General features: G+C 44.3%; 1 protein-coding gene across 4 annotated transcripts in view; it reads right to left on the bottom strand.

Moving 5' to 3' along the window:
• The window catches only part of SUSD4 (sushi domain containing 4), a 150,442-nt gene that overhangs the window by 69,928 nt on the left and 65,065 nt on the right, over positions 1 to 15,449 (bottom strand). For all 4 annotated transcript variants that reach the window (XM_030812824.1, XM_030812822.1, XM_003281771.3 and 1 more), the window contains exon 3: positions 5,402 to 5,614. In XM_030812824.1, coding sequence (XP_030668684.1) covers positions 5,402 to 5,614 — 213 coding nt within the window. The remainder of the gene's footprint in view (positions 1 to 5,401; positions 5,615 to 15,449) is intronic.

Here is a 15,449-nt window from a genome sequence, read left to right as displayed (position 1 = left end):
AGGAAAACCATCCCAGGGATGGGCTCGACTTACAGAGGTAGCTTTGTTTGTTTGTTTTTGTTTTTGAGGCAAGTCTTGTTCTGTAGCTCAGGCTGGAGTACAGTGGCATGATATCGGTTCACTGCAACCTCTGCCTCCTGGATTCAAGCAATTCTCATGCCTTGGCCTCTCAGAGTAGCTGGGATCATGGGCGCGAGTCATCACACCTGGCTAATTTTTGTATTTTTAGTAAAGACGAGGTTTCGCCATGTTGGCCAGGCTGGTCTCGAACTCCTGGCCTCCAGTGATCCATCCACCTCAGCCTGTCAAAGAACTGGGATTACAGGCATGAGCCACCTCACCCAGCCCAGAGGTAGCTTTTGAAGGTACATTAAATGTGCAGTTTCAATAATCCTTCTGCTTGACCCCTCTGCTTCTCTCCCACTCAAAGGAATTGACAGGCCAACTACAGAGGAAGAATTTCCTGAAAAAGTCTCCTGCTCAGGCAGTTCATTTTAAAAGCAAGTGCTGCTCTGTGGAGGCCCCATAAGTTCTCTTAAGGACCTTATGCTGGGATTAAGAAGAGCCCTGCAGTGGTTTTAAGGTGTTCTCAGAACCTGCTTGTTTAAGACTCTCACTTACACAAGCTATCTGACAGACCTATGGGACTCCAGCTTCATGAAAATACTTTATTTGCTTAATAGGGATTTATCTGACGTTTACTTGAAACCAAGTGACCAATGCAACCAGTGACTATTCTCAGAGCTGCTCAACAAAAATGATTAGATAAAAAGAGAAAGGGTCTTCTTCCACCTTACAGAGAAAAGCTCTCTTAAAAAGTCCTTCAACATTAAAATCTCATTTAATAAAATTTTAAGTCTGCAGCAGGCTCCAGTTTAGTCTCCAAAAGCACACTCCCCCTGCAAACAGGAAACCCAAAGAAGAAAAGAGAGTTGTCTTTCTGCCCAAGGAACATGTTGTGTATACCCAAAGGTGTTCAAGGAACACCCTGAATCTACCCAGGTGCTGAAGCTCCTGCTAGAGGGATTTGGCTTTTAAAAATGTCATAACTGCCTGATATGGTTTGGCTCTGTGTTCCCACCCCAATTTCATCTAGAATTGTAATCTCCATGTGTTGAGGGAGGACCTGGTGGGAGGCGACTGGATCAAGGCAGCAGTTTCCCCCATGCTGTTCTCGTGATAGTGAGGGAGTTCTCATGAGATCTGATGGTTTTAAAAGCGGGGGTTTTCCCTGTGTGCTCTCTCTCTCCTGCCACCATGTAAAACGTACTTTGCTTCCCCTTCGCCTTCTGCCATGAGTGTAAGTTTCCTGAGGCCTCCCCAGCCATGCACAACTGTGAGTCAATTAAACCTCTTTTCCTGATAAACTACCCAGTCTCAGGTAGTATATTTATAGCAGTGTGAAATGAACTAATACACCACCCTTCCCAGGAACTGAATCCTAAGGGAGGAGGAATTTGGGTGCTGTACAACATTATCTCATAGCCTATGTAAGACTCTCACCCAAACCAGGAGCTGAGTGCAATTAGTTACTTGGTTCTCTATTTAAGAAATAAAACCAAAAACTCCTATCTAGCTAGTATAGCCAATGCCATAAGGGCTGAGATGAACTCTGCAGCCCAAAAGATGGTTAAGTAAGGAAATATTTTCATCAATGATGACCACGGATTTTGGCAAGACATGGGTTGATTCTTCTCTCCTTTCTCTCATATAATACTTGTTCATAATATAAATGAATCCCAAATTGATTTCATTTTAGTCTCTTTAAGATGTTTACTTTTTAAATGTGCTAATTCTTTATGATGTACAAACCGAAGTTCATCACCACACAAAGTCTGACTGCTACTCCTTGCAGCAAGGGCTTCAGTGAGGATGCAGCATTTTTTATGTCCTGAGGACCTATGTGTTGAGTAAGTGTTTGTAAAGTGAATTCAGGTAAAGTCAATCTTGCTTCACCTCTGTCTTTTCTTATGAAATGTAGGAAAGGGGTATATTTACTCTGGAAAAGTATCCCCAAGTAGACATAACTGAGTTGGTTTTGGAAAGGAAGCGGCCAGACGGTGGCCAGCACCCTGGCCTTTAGTCACTGTACTTACTAGGTCAGCAGCCCTGTGCCCACGGGGTGTATTTTCAGTTCTTTGCCAATTCTAGGGTCTCCTCTCCACCATATAGGTCACCTCCTCTGTTCCCTGGGCCATAGACATTTTCACCCATGCTTGGGGTCATGCAGGCTCCAGTCTTGCAGAAGCAGCTTGAAGAAGCACAGACATCTCTCAGGTTGGAGACTTTGGGGGCCATAAAGTGAATTCATTCAGTTCTGTAAATTCAGACCTCTATAAATTTAGTTCACTTGGAAGAAGCAATTTGAACTGGAATAAGGGGGCCATGTGAAAAAGGGGAATGGCTGTACATGTGGCAGGATGAGGTGGGAAGAGAGGCATCTGTGGGCACACCCAAGAGAACAGCTGACCAATACCACCTTGCTTCTGTAGAGCACTCTACTGTCATAAAGCATTTTAATGGATATGAACTTCATTTTTAAAAAATCTGCATCTCAGACAGGACTGACCCATGGCGTGAAAGGAGTCCAGGTAACAGTGACAAGCCCGGGGGCTGCAACAGGTCTTTCCCTAAATTGTCATTTAACTCTGGGAAGGCTCTTACCTTATTTGAGACTCAGTTTCTCTATAGGTCAAACAAAAACTAAATCGGAATGAGGGCTTGAATTATTATGATTTCTCTGAGTTCCTTCAACTACAAACCTGGATGATGTCATTTGTTGTAACAAGGTGCTCTTGTGTAACAGATTAGAGTGGGGCTGTTGTGACATAAAGAAGGTTAGACTCAACCTTGTAAAGGAAAAATAATGCCGTTTTAGGATTAATTCCAGCCAGGCTGCTTACTCATCAACTGTGTGACCTTAACAAAGTGAGTGAGCCTCTCTGAGCCTCAGTTTCCTAATCAGGAAACAATAAGACTCATCTTGTAGAATTGTTGTGCATGTTAAATGAAATAGTGAATCTGAAAGCACTTTTAAACTTTAATGACCTATAACAATGTGATAAATTATTGTTGTTACTATTATTACCACCATTCCAGAAATTCATTAGCCTTCTAAGAATTACCTGGCAAGGATAACAAATGAATTCAGCAGCCCTTACTACTTGCCCAGCATAAATCCTAAGCAGGGAGCATGGCTATTTACAAAGCAGGAAAAAGACATTCTGAAAGTTTAGCTTTTTCACTGCTGTGTGACATCAGTGGTATAGACTTCTAGGTCTCCCTCCAGCCCCCTATAAACCACATAGAATAAAGAAAGCCTAGAGTGTTAACAGTCATGACTTTCTCTACTATCGGGGCAACACAAACAATCTCTTTATACAGATCTTTCAAAGACCAACAAAATTACCATTCAAATTAAAAATAAATATACCATTGTACTTAGAAAGGCAATATCTGCTCTTCCAAACTTCCACAAATGATTGGAGCACATCACGACTGGAATCCAAGGACCTGAACTGTCCTTTGGACACACGTGGTCTTATTTGAGGTTGCCTAATAAAAAAGCTGACTCCCTGCTGCCATGCCTATGTACAAGCCCCTCCCTGCACATCTGGGGCTGAGTGTTAAGAACTGTACATGAATTCCATTAAATAAATAGAGAAAAAAAAAAGAATGATACATGCAGACCAGTACAACAGAAACCCCCTACTCTAAGGTGATTCTCACCCCGTTTCTTGGAATGACTAAATAGTACCTAGTTATGCATAGGGTTGGAAAGAAGCTTAACAGAAGGCCTTCATCTCTGGGCAATATTTAAGAAGCCTATTTTGGTTTTCTCTGTTCTCTGATGTTCCTAAGCTTGACTGTTTTTAAAGCACTGGGTAACACAGGCCATAGGTTTTGGCAGGGAAGTCTACATATATATATATATATGAACCAAGTAAACTTTAAATAGAATCTCAGGGAAACCACAGCTTGCATAGGCTGCATGCAAGAGGAAAAAATGAACTTATTTTTAAAAACCTTAAGTCTTTATTATATTTATTATGGCTTTTTCTTATCCCTTGAAACTAAAAGCAAAGATAGCACGTACTTTAAGAGCAAGACACCATCTTATCCATCCTTTACAATTCCCAGAAGGAGGAGCAAAATAGGCACTTATAAAATGCTTATCATGGCCAGGTGCCGTGGCTCATGCCTGTAATCCCAGCACTTTGGGAAGCTGAGGCAGGTGGATTGCATGAGCTCAGGAGTTTGAGACTAACCTGGGCAACATGGTGAAACCTCATCTCTACAAAAAATACAAAAATTAGCTGGGCATGGTGGCGCACACAGGTAGTCCCAGCTACTTGGGAGATTGAGGTGGGAGGATCACTTGAGCCCAGTGGAGGTTGCAGTGAGCCAAGATTGTGCCACTGCACTCTAGCCTGGATGACAGAGGGAGACCCTGTCTCAAAAAAAAAAAAAAAGCTTATTAAATTATTTAAAAAGTAAAAAGTTTCATAAAGGAAATATACACTAAATCATGACAATTGTTTCCATATTATTATAAAACCTTCACTTCAAAATAAAATCAGTGTTAAGAGAAACTGAAACTAATTTCAAATGAACTCAATGAAATATAAGTTCTGTGCTTCATGGAAATTTGGGACCAGAATTAATTCTTGATTCATGCCTATTCCAACTTCAGCCCTGCTGGTCTTCTGAGATATATCATCAACAATTTGACATTCTAATTAGTAAAACTCCATGCATTTTTAAAAAGTCTGAAAGTATCTACGTAAAGTAAAAACAAAAAAAAGTATATAAAGTTGTTTTTAACCAACAGATGTGGGGTAATTGCTAGCAGTAAATGAATATCTTTTCACTACCAATACATTTAGGGATAATTGCTAGAAATAAAGGTCTACCTTGTTAATCTGTCACTGCTTGTCACAGTTCTTTCTTTTCCTAAATGAATCACATCTAACACAGAACTGATAAGTAGTAATTGATTTAATCCTCTGAGTAATGCACATCTTCTGTATGACTAAATACCGTTTTTGCACCGTATATTTACTGCACATTTTATTGAGTAACATGAAAATGAGTGCTGAGTTGGCAGCCTAATAATAAATACCCCTAATGTTATCTGAGTTGCTCTCTTGCATTGACAAAAATGGTGATAAATTAGATTGTAATTGAGGTAGAGAAAAAAGACTATTACTTCTAATGCAGAGATTAATTAACCCTCTATCCCAACCCTCATTACCCACTCCTGCTTTTCGGTCAGCATGCAGGTGCAGCCCTGCATCAGAGAGAAGAGCCCAGGGTATTGAGCTGTCACACAGCCCTGCACCCCTGTGGCTGTGCAACTTGAGCCACATGAGTGGCTTCCTTGGAGAAGTAAGCACTTTACCTTCTTGCACACAGATGGAACTATCACTTGGGATCCAGCCTAGGGTTCCATTAAAATGCTTCAAACACAGTCTCTTTGTAGCGCCCTTCAGCTTGAATCCGTCTTGGCAGTGAAATCGGGCTACAGAGCCTTCAAAGAAAACCCCTCCGCTGGGGGTCCTGAAGCCATTCTCGGGAATGCCGGGGTCAGCACACATTTGAAGGTCATCGAACCCTACATCAACAAAGAGAGGAAAAGGTGCCTGTGAATATGTTCTCTCAATGCCAAGGGCCTTCCTACATAAATGGCAGACCCTGCATGATGCTATATGCCTTGGACACTCCAGTTACCCCACCAACAAAGCCAAGGACATTCTAGTGCCCATTCCACTCTGCTTTTAGCTCTTTGCTCAGAAAAGCACTGAGTAGAGTTTTCTGTTCAATGGCTAAGTCAGCCTTTCAAGGAAGTTACAGTAGGAGGGAGAAGGAAACAGACAAAAAGGATTTCGCATGACAAGTGCCACAAAAGATGTACAAAATGCTGAAGAGAGTTGAGGAGGGAAAAGTAGGTGGGAGAGATTCAAGGAGATGGCATCTGAGCCTGGCCTTGAGGAAGGGGTAAAATTTCAAGACAGAACTCTATGCAGGGAGGCATGGGTGGTTTTCTAACAGTAGAAATGGCATGAACAGTGAATGGCTGGGGACTGGAAGATGGCAGCATGTGTTTAGGGAGCAGCAAGTGGAATGTAGTTGTAACCCAGGGTATATGGTAGGGGTGGCTGGGAATGCCCTTCCTCTTCCCCTTCCCCCTACCCCTATCTGCCAGGGGAACATTCACTCCTCAAGACCTATTCAAGTTTCTCCTCTACCCGGCTGCCTTTCTTAATTTCACTCTCTGCCTGCCTCATCCCTACTTTGTTCCACTGCTATAGCGTCAACACAGCTCTGTGCTGAATTACCTGCAGAACAGCTGCCTCTCATCCCAGGCTGTGAGCCCTCCAAGAACAAGTCCTGTGACTCCATCCTGACATCCCCAGAATCTACCACAGTGTCTTCTGTATTCAGTGCTCCATACCAGTTTGCTGAATGAATAAATGAGGTTGGAGGACAGCAGCTTGAGAGACTGACTGAAAGAGAGAGAGCCCAGAAGCTCAGGCAGGAGAGCAAGCAAGGGTGTGGGTAAGGGGTGATGGGCTGAGAGCAGTGGAGACACAAGGAGGATGCTGGTGTCTGGGACACTTGGATTCTGGGCTCCCCTTGTCAACTGACTGGATGTTGGAGTGAGGAGGAGACCTAAGAAATTTTGTGCCCAGACAGCTGGGATGAATGCAGATAAGCAAACATGGATGTCATGAACCACGGCTAGGGCCAAGGATAAGGGAGGGTCTGCTGTGTGCATAATGCTCCTAATGTGTCCTCACTCTAAATGCTCCAAACTTGGGACACTTGAGTTCCAGGCCCCCCTTTTCAACTGACTAGATGTTGGGGTGAGTGAGAGATCTAAGAGATTTTTATGCCCAGACAGCTTGGATGAAGGCAGATTCCTGAAACAAATACTGATGTCATGAGCCACGGCGAGGGCCAGGGATAAGGGAGGGTCTGCTGTGTGCATAATGCTTTAACCGTGTCGTCAAAGGGAACAATGCAAACACCAGAACAAGAAACTCCTGAGCCCTACAGAAACATTCTACTCCATTCTCTTACTCACAAAATCAATAGACAAATCCTTACTGAATGGGTAACAAGAACAAATATACATAACTCTATGTAGATGGGGACTGGTGTGCCCATCCGTCCCCACCCCCAGCACAGCCTGCTGGTGCCAGGACAGGCTGGACACCATCAAGATGTGATGGGGAAGTCTCAACCCAGACCTACGACACAGTAAGTATCACTGGGGCTCTTGCAAGGTTTACCTGGTTTCCAGGTGATGCCCAGATATCAAACTCATAAGATACCTGGTTTTCTGTAACATACTGCGCTTGCAAAAGTTCCTCAGCTGCAGGTGAATTCCCCCACCCCAGCTTTTATGTGCTTGTGTAGGATTCACTGGCTTCCCTCCCCACCTGACTTATGATGCTAGACCCTCTATCAGTGTTGCTGTGCTGAAAGCCACACAGCACAGGAGGCATGGCACTGGCAGGATGTCCAGAAGTCATTGTTACAGTGCTCACTTTGTGCAGAGGTGACAAAGAATTGGGGTGAGGGAAAAGCCATTCGAAGGCAGGCAGGAGGAGGGCACAGCATCCACATCTGACACTTGTACTTATTAAGTAGGAGCAGGTCTGATATTTTGCCAAACTGATGATGCTTTTACAAAGGAGATAGCATCCAGCCTTCTCAGCCCTCCTGCTGCCACTCTGTTGGGACTGAATACCCCCATAGTACAAGTTGTGTTGTAGCCCAGCAGAGGGGTATTTGAAAGTCATTAAATGACAGCTGCATGTTTTTAATTTGGGGGAAAGTATTCTAATTATCAAGTGGTTCCCAAATGATGAATGTCAACCATTTCCTTTCATCTAGAAGGAAGGGCAATCTCATGCCCATTCTATTGCTGCTAGTTTTTCCACTTCAGTGCCATCATGAATATTGAAACATATATTTATGAATATCATGAATATTGAAACATATATTCATGATGGTACTGAGCCATGGGTTCCAGGCTCCCCTTATCAACTGACTGGATGTTGGGGTGAGGAAGAGGTCTAAGACATTTTGTGCCCAGATAGCTGGGATGAAGGCAGATAAGCAAACATAGTGTCATGAGCCATAGCTAGGGCCAAGTATAAGGGAGGGCCTGTTGTTACATATATTGAAACATATATTCATGATACTATTGAGGTGGAAAAATTAGCAGCAATGGAATTCATGGTTTTATATAGTTTAGAAGGCCTAGAAGCACAGATATCCAGAGCCCTGAAACCTGGGTAATCTGGACGTTTCTGGCTATCCATAAGTAAAAGTCATTCTCTCTCATACTATGTCAAATAGAATCAGTATCAGCTCTCATAATGTTGGGGTGGGGCACATGTATCAGTCAATGGGTGGCCACAGAAGGGCAAGATGAGTGTGCCATAACAGAGGATGGGAACCTCTGCAAAGCCTTGAGTGGGATCCTTGTAAAGAGCAGCCGGAAGGGAGGAAGGGTGCTGTGGGTGCAGGTCGGAAGGTATGGAGGTGGCAAGCTGCCCAGCACCTGCCAGGAAAGAGGTGGTTCTGCCAGCTGGGGACAGGGTGCCTGCTAGGGGTGGGGCTGTGGGGATAAAGGAAGGGAAAGAGATGAAGGCAAATTGTGGAAGCTTTGTGTTAGCTCAGGGTTTGGATTCGATGTGGGAGAGAGGGGCACGGGTGTCAAGACTTGAGAGTTTTGAGCAGGGAAGTGATTAGGATCAGATTTGCATTTTAGAATGATCTCTCTGGTGCCCGTGTGAAGGACTGATGGCTACAGACCAGGAAAAGGGTGGGAAGATCACTTGAAATGGCTCCCAGGACACAAGCTGCACCTCAGGATCATTGGGCACCTTTATCAAAGGACAGATTAATTGAGACTGGCTCTCTGTGTGGGGTGGGGTGGGGCTGCTCTTGGACAGCCAGTCTAGCACTTGTCTGAGGGCAGGCATTTGAGAACTGTGGAATTTCAAGGCTCCTGCAGTACTCCAGGTGAGTCAGAAACAAGGCTAAGACAGTGGAATGGAGACGGCTACAGAGACATTAAGGACACAGAGTCACAAAACCTGGTGACCTCCTGGATGGGGGAGTGATAGTGGGAGTGGGAGAGGAGAGAGGTGTCCAGAATACCTTCCTGGTTGTGGCATCAATGTCAGGGTAGATGGCAGTGCCATGTGCTCAGATTAACAGAACAAGAGGAAGAGTGGGCCTAGGGAGAAGGGGGAAGAGTTCAGTGTGGAGTGTGGTGAATCTGAATTCTTGGGGATGCCAGGTATAGATGTCTAGCCATCAGCTGGAGCATGAGCCAGAAGTTCTGCATGGCCTGTGCTGTGCATCCATGTATAGGCAGCAGTCCAAGGCACAGGTGGGCATGCCCTCCTGGAACTAGCACAGTGTGAAGGGAGGAGCAGCTGAGGACACACAAATAACAGACACCCAGAAAAGATGATATAGTTTGGCTGTGTCCCCACCCAAATCTCAACTTGAACAGTAGTTCTCATAATCCCCACATGTCATGGGAGGGACCAGGTAGGAGGTAATTGAATTATGGGGTGGTTACCTCCATGCTGTTCTTGTGATAGTGAATGAGTTCTCATGAGATCTGATGGTTTTATAAGGGACTTTCCCCTCCTCTCTCTGCACTTCTCCTTACTGCCACCATGTGATGAAGGACGCGTTTGCTTTCCCTTCTGCCATGATTGTTAAGTTTCCTGAGGCCACCCCGGTCCTGTGGAACTATGAATCAATTAAACCTCTTTACTTTAAAATTTACCAAGTCTTGGGTATGTCCTTATAGCAGTGTGAGAATGGACTAATATAAAGGGCATGGAAAATCCAGGACCATCAAGAAGAAAGACCTGACCAGTGTCCCCAAAGCAAGGAAAACAGTTTTAGGAAGGAAGAAATGGACAGCCACATCAATGTGACCCATTGGTCAACCAAGTAAAGATCTGAAAGCATCCACTAACTGAAGACAGAGAACACTGGGACCACTGCCCAGGCAGCTGCAGGGACAGGGTAGGAAGCCTGTCTGCTAACATGTGGAGTGGGAAGGGTGACACAGTATGTGTGGACTGCTCTTTCAGGATGCTTAGTGTGAACAGAAGAACACAGGGAGGCAGCTGCTCATGGACTAGGCCCAAGGGAGGGTTTTTATTATTGCTGTATTAAAATTTTAAGATGAAAGAGATCTGAATGTGTTTCTACATAGCAGGAAGAAAAACACTGGAAAATAAAAGCCTGTGGATGAAGACAAGTGAGGGGGAGACAGGTGGGGTAAGTTGTCCCCACCTGAATGTGGGCAGGCTCTGAATAAAGGACTTGTCTCCCACTGAAGCCGGAAGGGAAGTCATGCCAGAACCTCTACCAAGGTAAAGTTTTCCCAATAACGTGCTCATCATCCAGGACACAGCTGAAATAGTGCCTCTTCCAGAGAGCCTTCCCTCCCCTGCAGAGTCTGAATAGGAGGCCTCTCTTCTCATCAAGGCAACCTGGGCTCACCTCTCTCAATGTTCCTCACTCTGACCATCATCACTGCTCTACTTAGCGGTCTCCCTCACTGGGCTGTGAACTCCTGGAGGGAAAGAGTAGGTCTTATTCTTCACCTCCTCAACATCTGGCATGGTGTATGGTATAAAGTGGACGTTCTACAAGTGTTGCTAATGAAGGAGAAAGCAAGGGATGGATGGATGGATGGATAGATGGATAGACAGGTGGATGAATGGGTGGATAGATGGGTAAATGGACAGATGAATAGATGAATGGCTGGCTGGTTGGCTAGGTGAATGGATAAATGGGTAGATGAATAGATGGATAAATGGATGGATGGATGAATGGGTGGATAGATGGGTGGATGGATGGATGAATAGATGAATGGCTGGCTGGGTGGGTGAATAAGTGGATAGATAGATGGATGGATGCATCGCTAGATGGATGGATAGATGAATGGATGGATGGATGGGTTGGATTGGATGGATGGATAAACAGATAGATGAAATGGATGGATGGATGGATGGATGGAGCCTCATGCCAACTACCCTGTTGGACCCATCTGGAACCATCTCCACCCACCAAACAGCAACACCAATGGCACTGACAGTCCCAGGAGCTTATGAATTCCACGGACAAGGGAGATGTGAAATGCCCTCCTATAGCATAGACACACTCTCTCCTAACACCCTTTTGCCTTTCTCTCTTCTCCCAAGCTGAGTAGACTATATTCCTTAATTACTTTTTAAAAACTTCTCCCAATCCACAGCTCCAAATACTTCAGCCCTCTTCCTCCCTCTCCAGTATGGGGGGCCAGAGGTAGGTCTATGCGAGGGATTTGACTGAGTCATCTAAGTTTCCCAACACACACTTTTTGGCCAGTCACCCTCTGCTAACAAACAAAGCATGCTGAAAGCTGAATGATAGGTACAGAACCCTCAGACGGTCGTATACCCCACTCTTTGCCATAAAGCTGTTCTCTCTCAGAGAAGGACAGACAATTCAAGGAAGAACTGAAGATCCAGTCCTGAATCCATCAGAAAAATGACTCCTGCACTGATATATAAATGATGAGTTTCATGGAAGTTACAATGTGAGAGCTGCACAATTTCCTCATGAATTTAATTCTGTACTCTTTCTGCACTTATTCCTTTCCCTTTAAAAGAACATTCCCATGCACTTCCTCTGTTTTCAAGTAAGCAGAGTTAACCTCTGACTGTTTCTGTTCCAGTGACAGCATTGAGGATCAGGAATGCTGCCGGCCATGGGCTCCAGCCGTTGGCACAGAACAGGAAATTAAGAATAAGTGGTGAAAAGAGAGCCATCAGAAGATGAGATGGTATAAGAAGAAAATATTCTTCATCTTGGACAACTAATTCCATTGAGCAAGATAGTAATTTCCTAGGGCCTGCCAGAGCTTTAAATTCTACTTTTCAAATTATCCCCTAGCAGATCAATTCCCAGCCTGGGTCATTTTTCTGAAGAGCTGTTCTGTTAGTGTCCTTCCATAATGACAATGATCAGCCCCCTCAAATAACATATCCATTAAGGAGTGGGCTGGTGTAGGTGTTAGGGAAACAGAGTGGAAAATCATTTGCATGCAGGCCCATTCAAATAATCTTATCCTAGGAACCAGTATTCTCAAAGTCCAAACCTATTTCCTCCCCATTCTTCATGTTCTGCTCACACATGAGAACTAAGTAGTCACAGCTTGGAGAAGAGAAAAGAGTTCACAGAATGATTCCAATATGTTTGTTTTTAGGGGGAGTGGGAGGAGAAGAAAACATTCCATTTTAATCAGCCCTCAGAAGTGGCATCCTTTAGCAGTTCTTCCTAAATTTAATTCAGAGTGGAGCACTTATATGTAAGACATAGCCTTTGTGATGGTTCATCTTATATGTCAGTTTGACTGGGCCACAGGGTACTCAGACATCAATCAAACATGATTCTAGAGGTATGTGTGAGGGTGTTTCTGGATGAGATGAACATTTGAATTGGTAGACTGAGACAAGCAGATTACCCTCCCTAAGGTGGGTGGGCCTCAACCAATTTGTCCAATGCCTGAATAGAACAAATGGCTGAGTAAGGGAGAATTCTCTTCTCTCTGCCTGACTGTCTTCAAGGATGTGGATCTTCTTCTGCCTTTGGACTTGAGCAGACAGGAACTTACATCATTGGCTCTCCTGGGTCTCAGGCCTTTAGACTTAAGCTGGAACTATACTACTGGCTCTCCTGGGTCTCCAAGGAGATACCTATCTATCCGTCCTCCTGCTGGTTCTGTTTCTCTGGAGAACCCAGACTCATCCAGTCTTCCTAAAAATACTAGAGTACTTTACAAATGTGAATGACACATATGCTGAATGTTCCTCCACCCAGAGGATACTCTTTCTCTCTGGATCCCTGAGTTCTGGTAAGCAGTCATCTAGAGGGGAAAGCACCTGGGTCCTGGGGTCAGAGCAGCCCAGAGGCAGGGTCCTGGCCTGCAGTACCCCCTGGGGCTGACACACCCTCTCCATTACTGGCATCACCGTCACTGGCACCCATTTTCCTGCCCAGCATTTGTGACCTCAGGAACAAATCGGGGGCAGTATCGTAATTTAGACTCGGTTCTCAATGAAGGCTGAAATCCCCTCTTTCTTTTCCCCTAACCAAAAACTGTGTGAGTAACAGGGATTGAGAGTGCCCCTCTCTTCTCATGCAAAGACACCCTCAGTTTCTTTATAAGGTCTTGACACTTCTGGTTTGGTTACTTTTGAGCCTGCTGAAACCTACCAGTTTTACTGTGAGCAACATAAGAGTCAGTAAATTATCACAAGGACAAAAAACCAAACACCGCATGTTCTCACTCATAGGTGGGAATTGAACAACTAGAACACACGGACACAGGAAGCGAAACATCACACTCCGGGAACTGTTGTGGGGTGGGGAGGGGGGAGGGATAGCATTAGGAGATACACCTAATGCTAAATGACAAGTTAACAGGTGCAGCACACCAACATGGCACATGGATACATATGTAACAAACCTGCATATTGTGCACATGTACCCTAAAACTTAAAGTACGATAATAAAAAAAAAAAAAGAAAAAAAATGAAAGAGGTGTGAAAAGCAATCTTTTGGGTTATTATAACTGAAAAGTCATATTCTAGAGAGGAAGAGTGTATCAAATGTAGCCAAATCAATTTAGAACTAAGGCTGGGTTTCCATTTCTCTGTAAACTGCTATATGAGGCTTTGGAGGAAGAAACAGGATATACACACAAAAATTGATTTTGTATGCACTGACTTAGTGAGAGGGTCCTGGGCCTGGCAAAAAAGGGCATCCCTGTGAAAGTTTAAACAGACAGGTTTGCAAATGCTCACTGGAATCAAGACCAACCCCAAAAGCGTGCCCATCCTCCATCCGGCAATAGCACTATCAGTCTCACATGGTTGCCATTAAAGCCATTTTAGAGGTCATCTAGTTTGACCCCTTTGTCTCCCAGAGGAGGACACTGAGGCTATGAACAACATAAGAAGTCTTTTAAAAGAATCATAAAAATGAAAGGTGTGAAAAGCAATCTTTGGGGTTATTCTAACTGAAAAATCACTGTAACAGCTAATCATGGGGCTGGGACTAAACTCTGAGGCTTCTGACTTGCAGTCCAATGTTCTTGCTGCTAACAATGTTATCTCTACTTAGCCTTTTCCCACCATATTTCAGTTTGTGAATGACTCAGATCTTCATGATATTATATAAACTCTTTAGGGAAAGAACAGTTTAAAATGTTTTTGAGTCCTTATATCTGTTAAAACAGGGCTGAGCAAATAGCAATGCTGGAATATTTAATGATTCAATACAGTACAATTCTCATGTTTCCCCCAAAGCCCACACCTCCCAGCACACAGTCTCAGTGTGATGGGGCCAGGGATCCTGACTTGTCACTTAAAACATCCCAGAATCCAGGCAGTCAGTTCTCGAACATCTATTGACCACAGCATGGTCTGTACCATATTCCTGGGGATGAAAGGTGTTCTTAGGGAGAACACAACCTAAGCCAGATATTGGTTTCATGAAACAGAGTTAGTTCTAGAGACTGGAGTACACATTGCCCTCAGCAGTAAAATAAAGAGAGAAGGATGTGGTAAACTTGAAGAAGTCCCTTCTTGACCCACTTAAGAGCTTTTCCCTCCTTACTTCTAAACATTCTCATCTAGCTTCCCACAGGCTGAGATCTGCCTTTTTCTCATCACCAGCAATGCAGGTAAACCACCCAACTGGTAAAATATCTCTGTGCATCAATAACCCTTTATGCTGAGGAGGGACTCTTTCTGTCTCATGAGAGGAAAAACTTCAAAAAACCTTGCCTATTTTTAAAGACAAAGTTTAGTCATCTGGGCATGTTAATAAAGAATACAAACTAAAATGAATTGTGTCAGTTCCTGAGGATCTGTTGATGAGGGGCCTTTTAACCATCTCCTTACTGCCAACACACACCTCACCTTACACCACCTTGAGTTTCCCACCATCTCAAAATCCCTTGCTCTTAGAATGACCTGATATGGTTTGGCTCCGTGTCCCCGCCCAAAATCTCATGTTGAACTGTAATCCCCAGTGTTGGAGGTGGGGCCTGGTGGGAGGTGATTGGAACATGGGGGTGGTTTCTAATGGTTCAGCACCATCCCCCTAGTGCTGTCTCCTGATATAGTTCTCACAAGTTGTTTAAAAGTGTGTGGCACCTTCCCCTTTGCTTTCTCTTCCTCCTGCTCCAGCCACGTAAGACGTGCCTGCTTCCCCTTCGCCTTCCACCATGATTGTTAAGTTTCCTGAGGCCTGCCCAGAAGCAGAAGCCTGTACAGCCTGCAGAACCATGAGCACAATTAAACCTCTTTTCTTTATAAATTACCCAGTCTCAGGTATGTCTTTATAGCAGT

Source organism: Nomascus leucogenys, chromosome 5, assembly GCF_006542625.1.
Source record: "Nomascus leucogenys isolate Asia chromosome 5, Asia_NLE_v1, whole genome shotgun sequence".
NCBI lineage: Eukaryota > Metazoa > Chordata > Mammalia > Primates > Hylobatidae > Nomascus > Nomascus leucogenys.
This window is presented reverse-complemented; position numbering and strand designations above follow the sequence as displayed.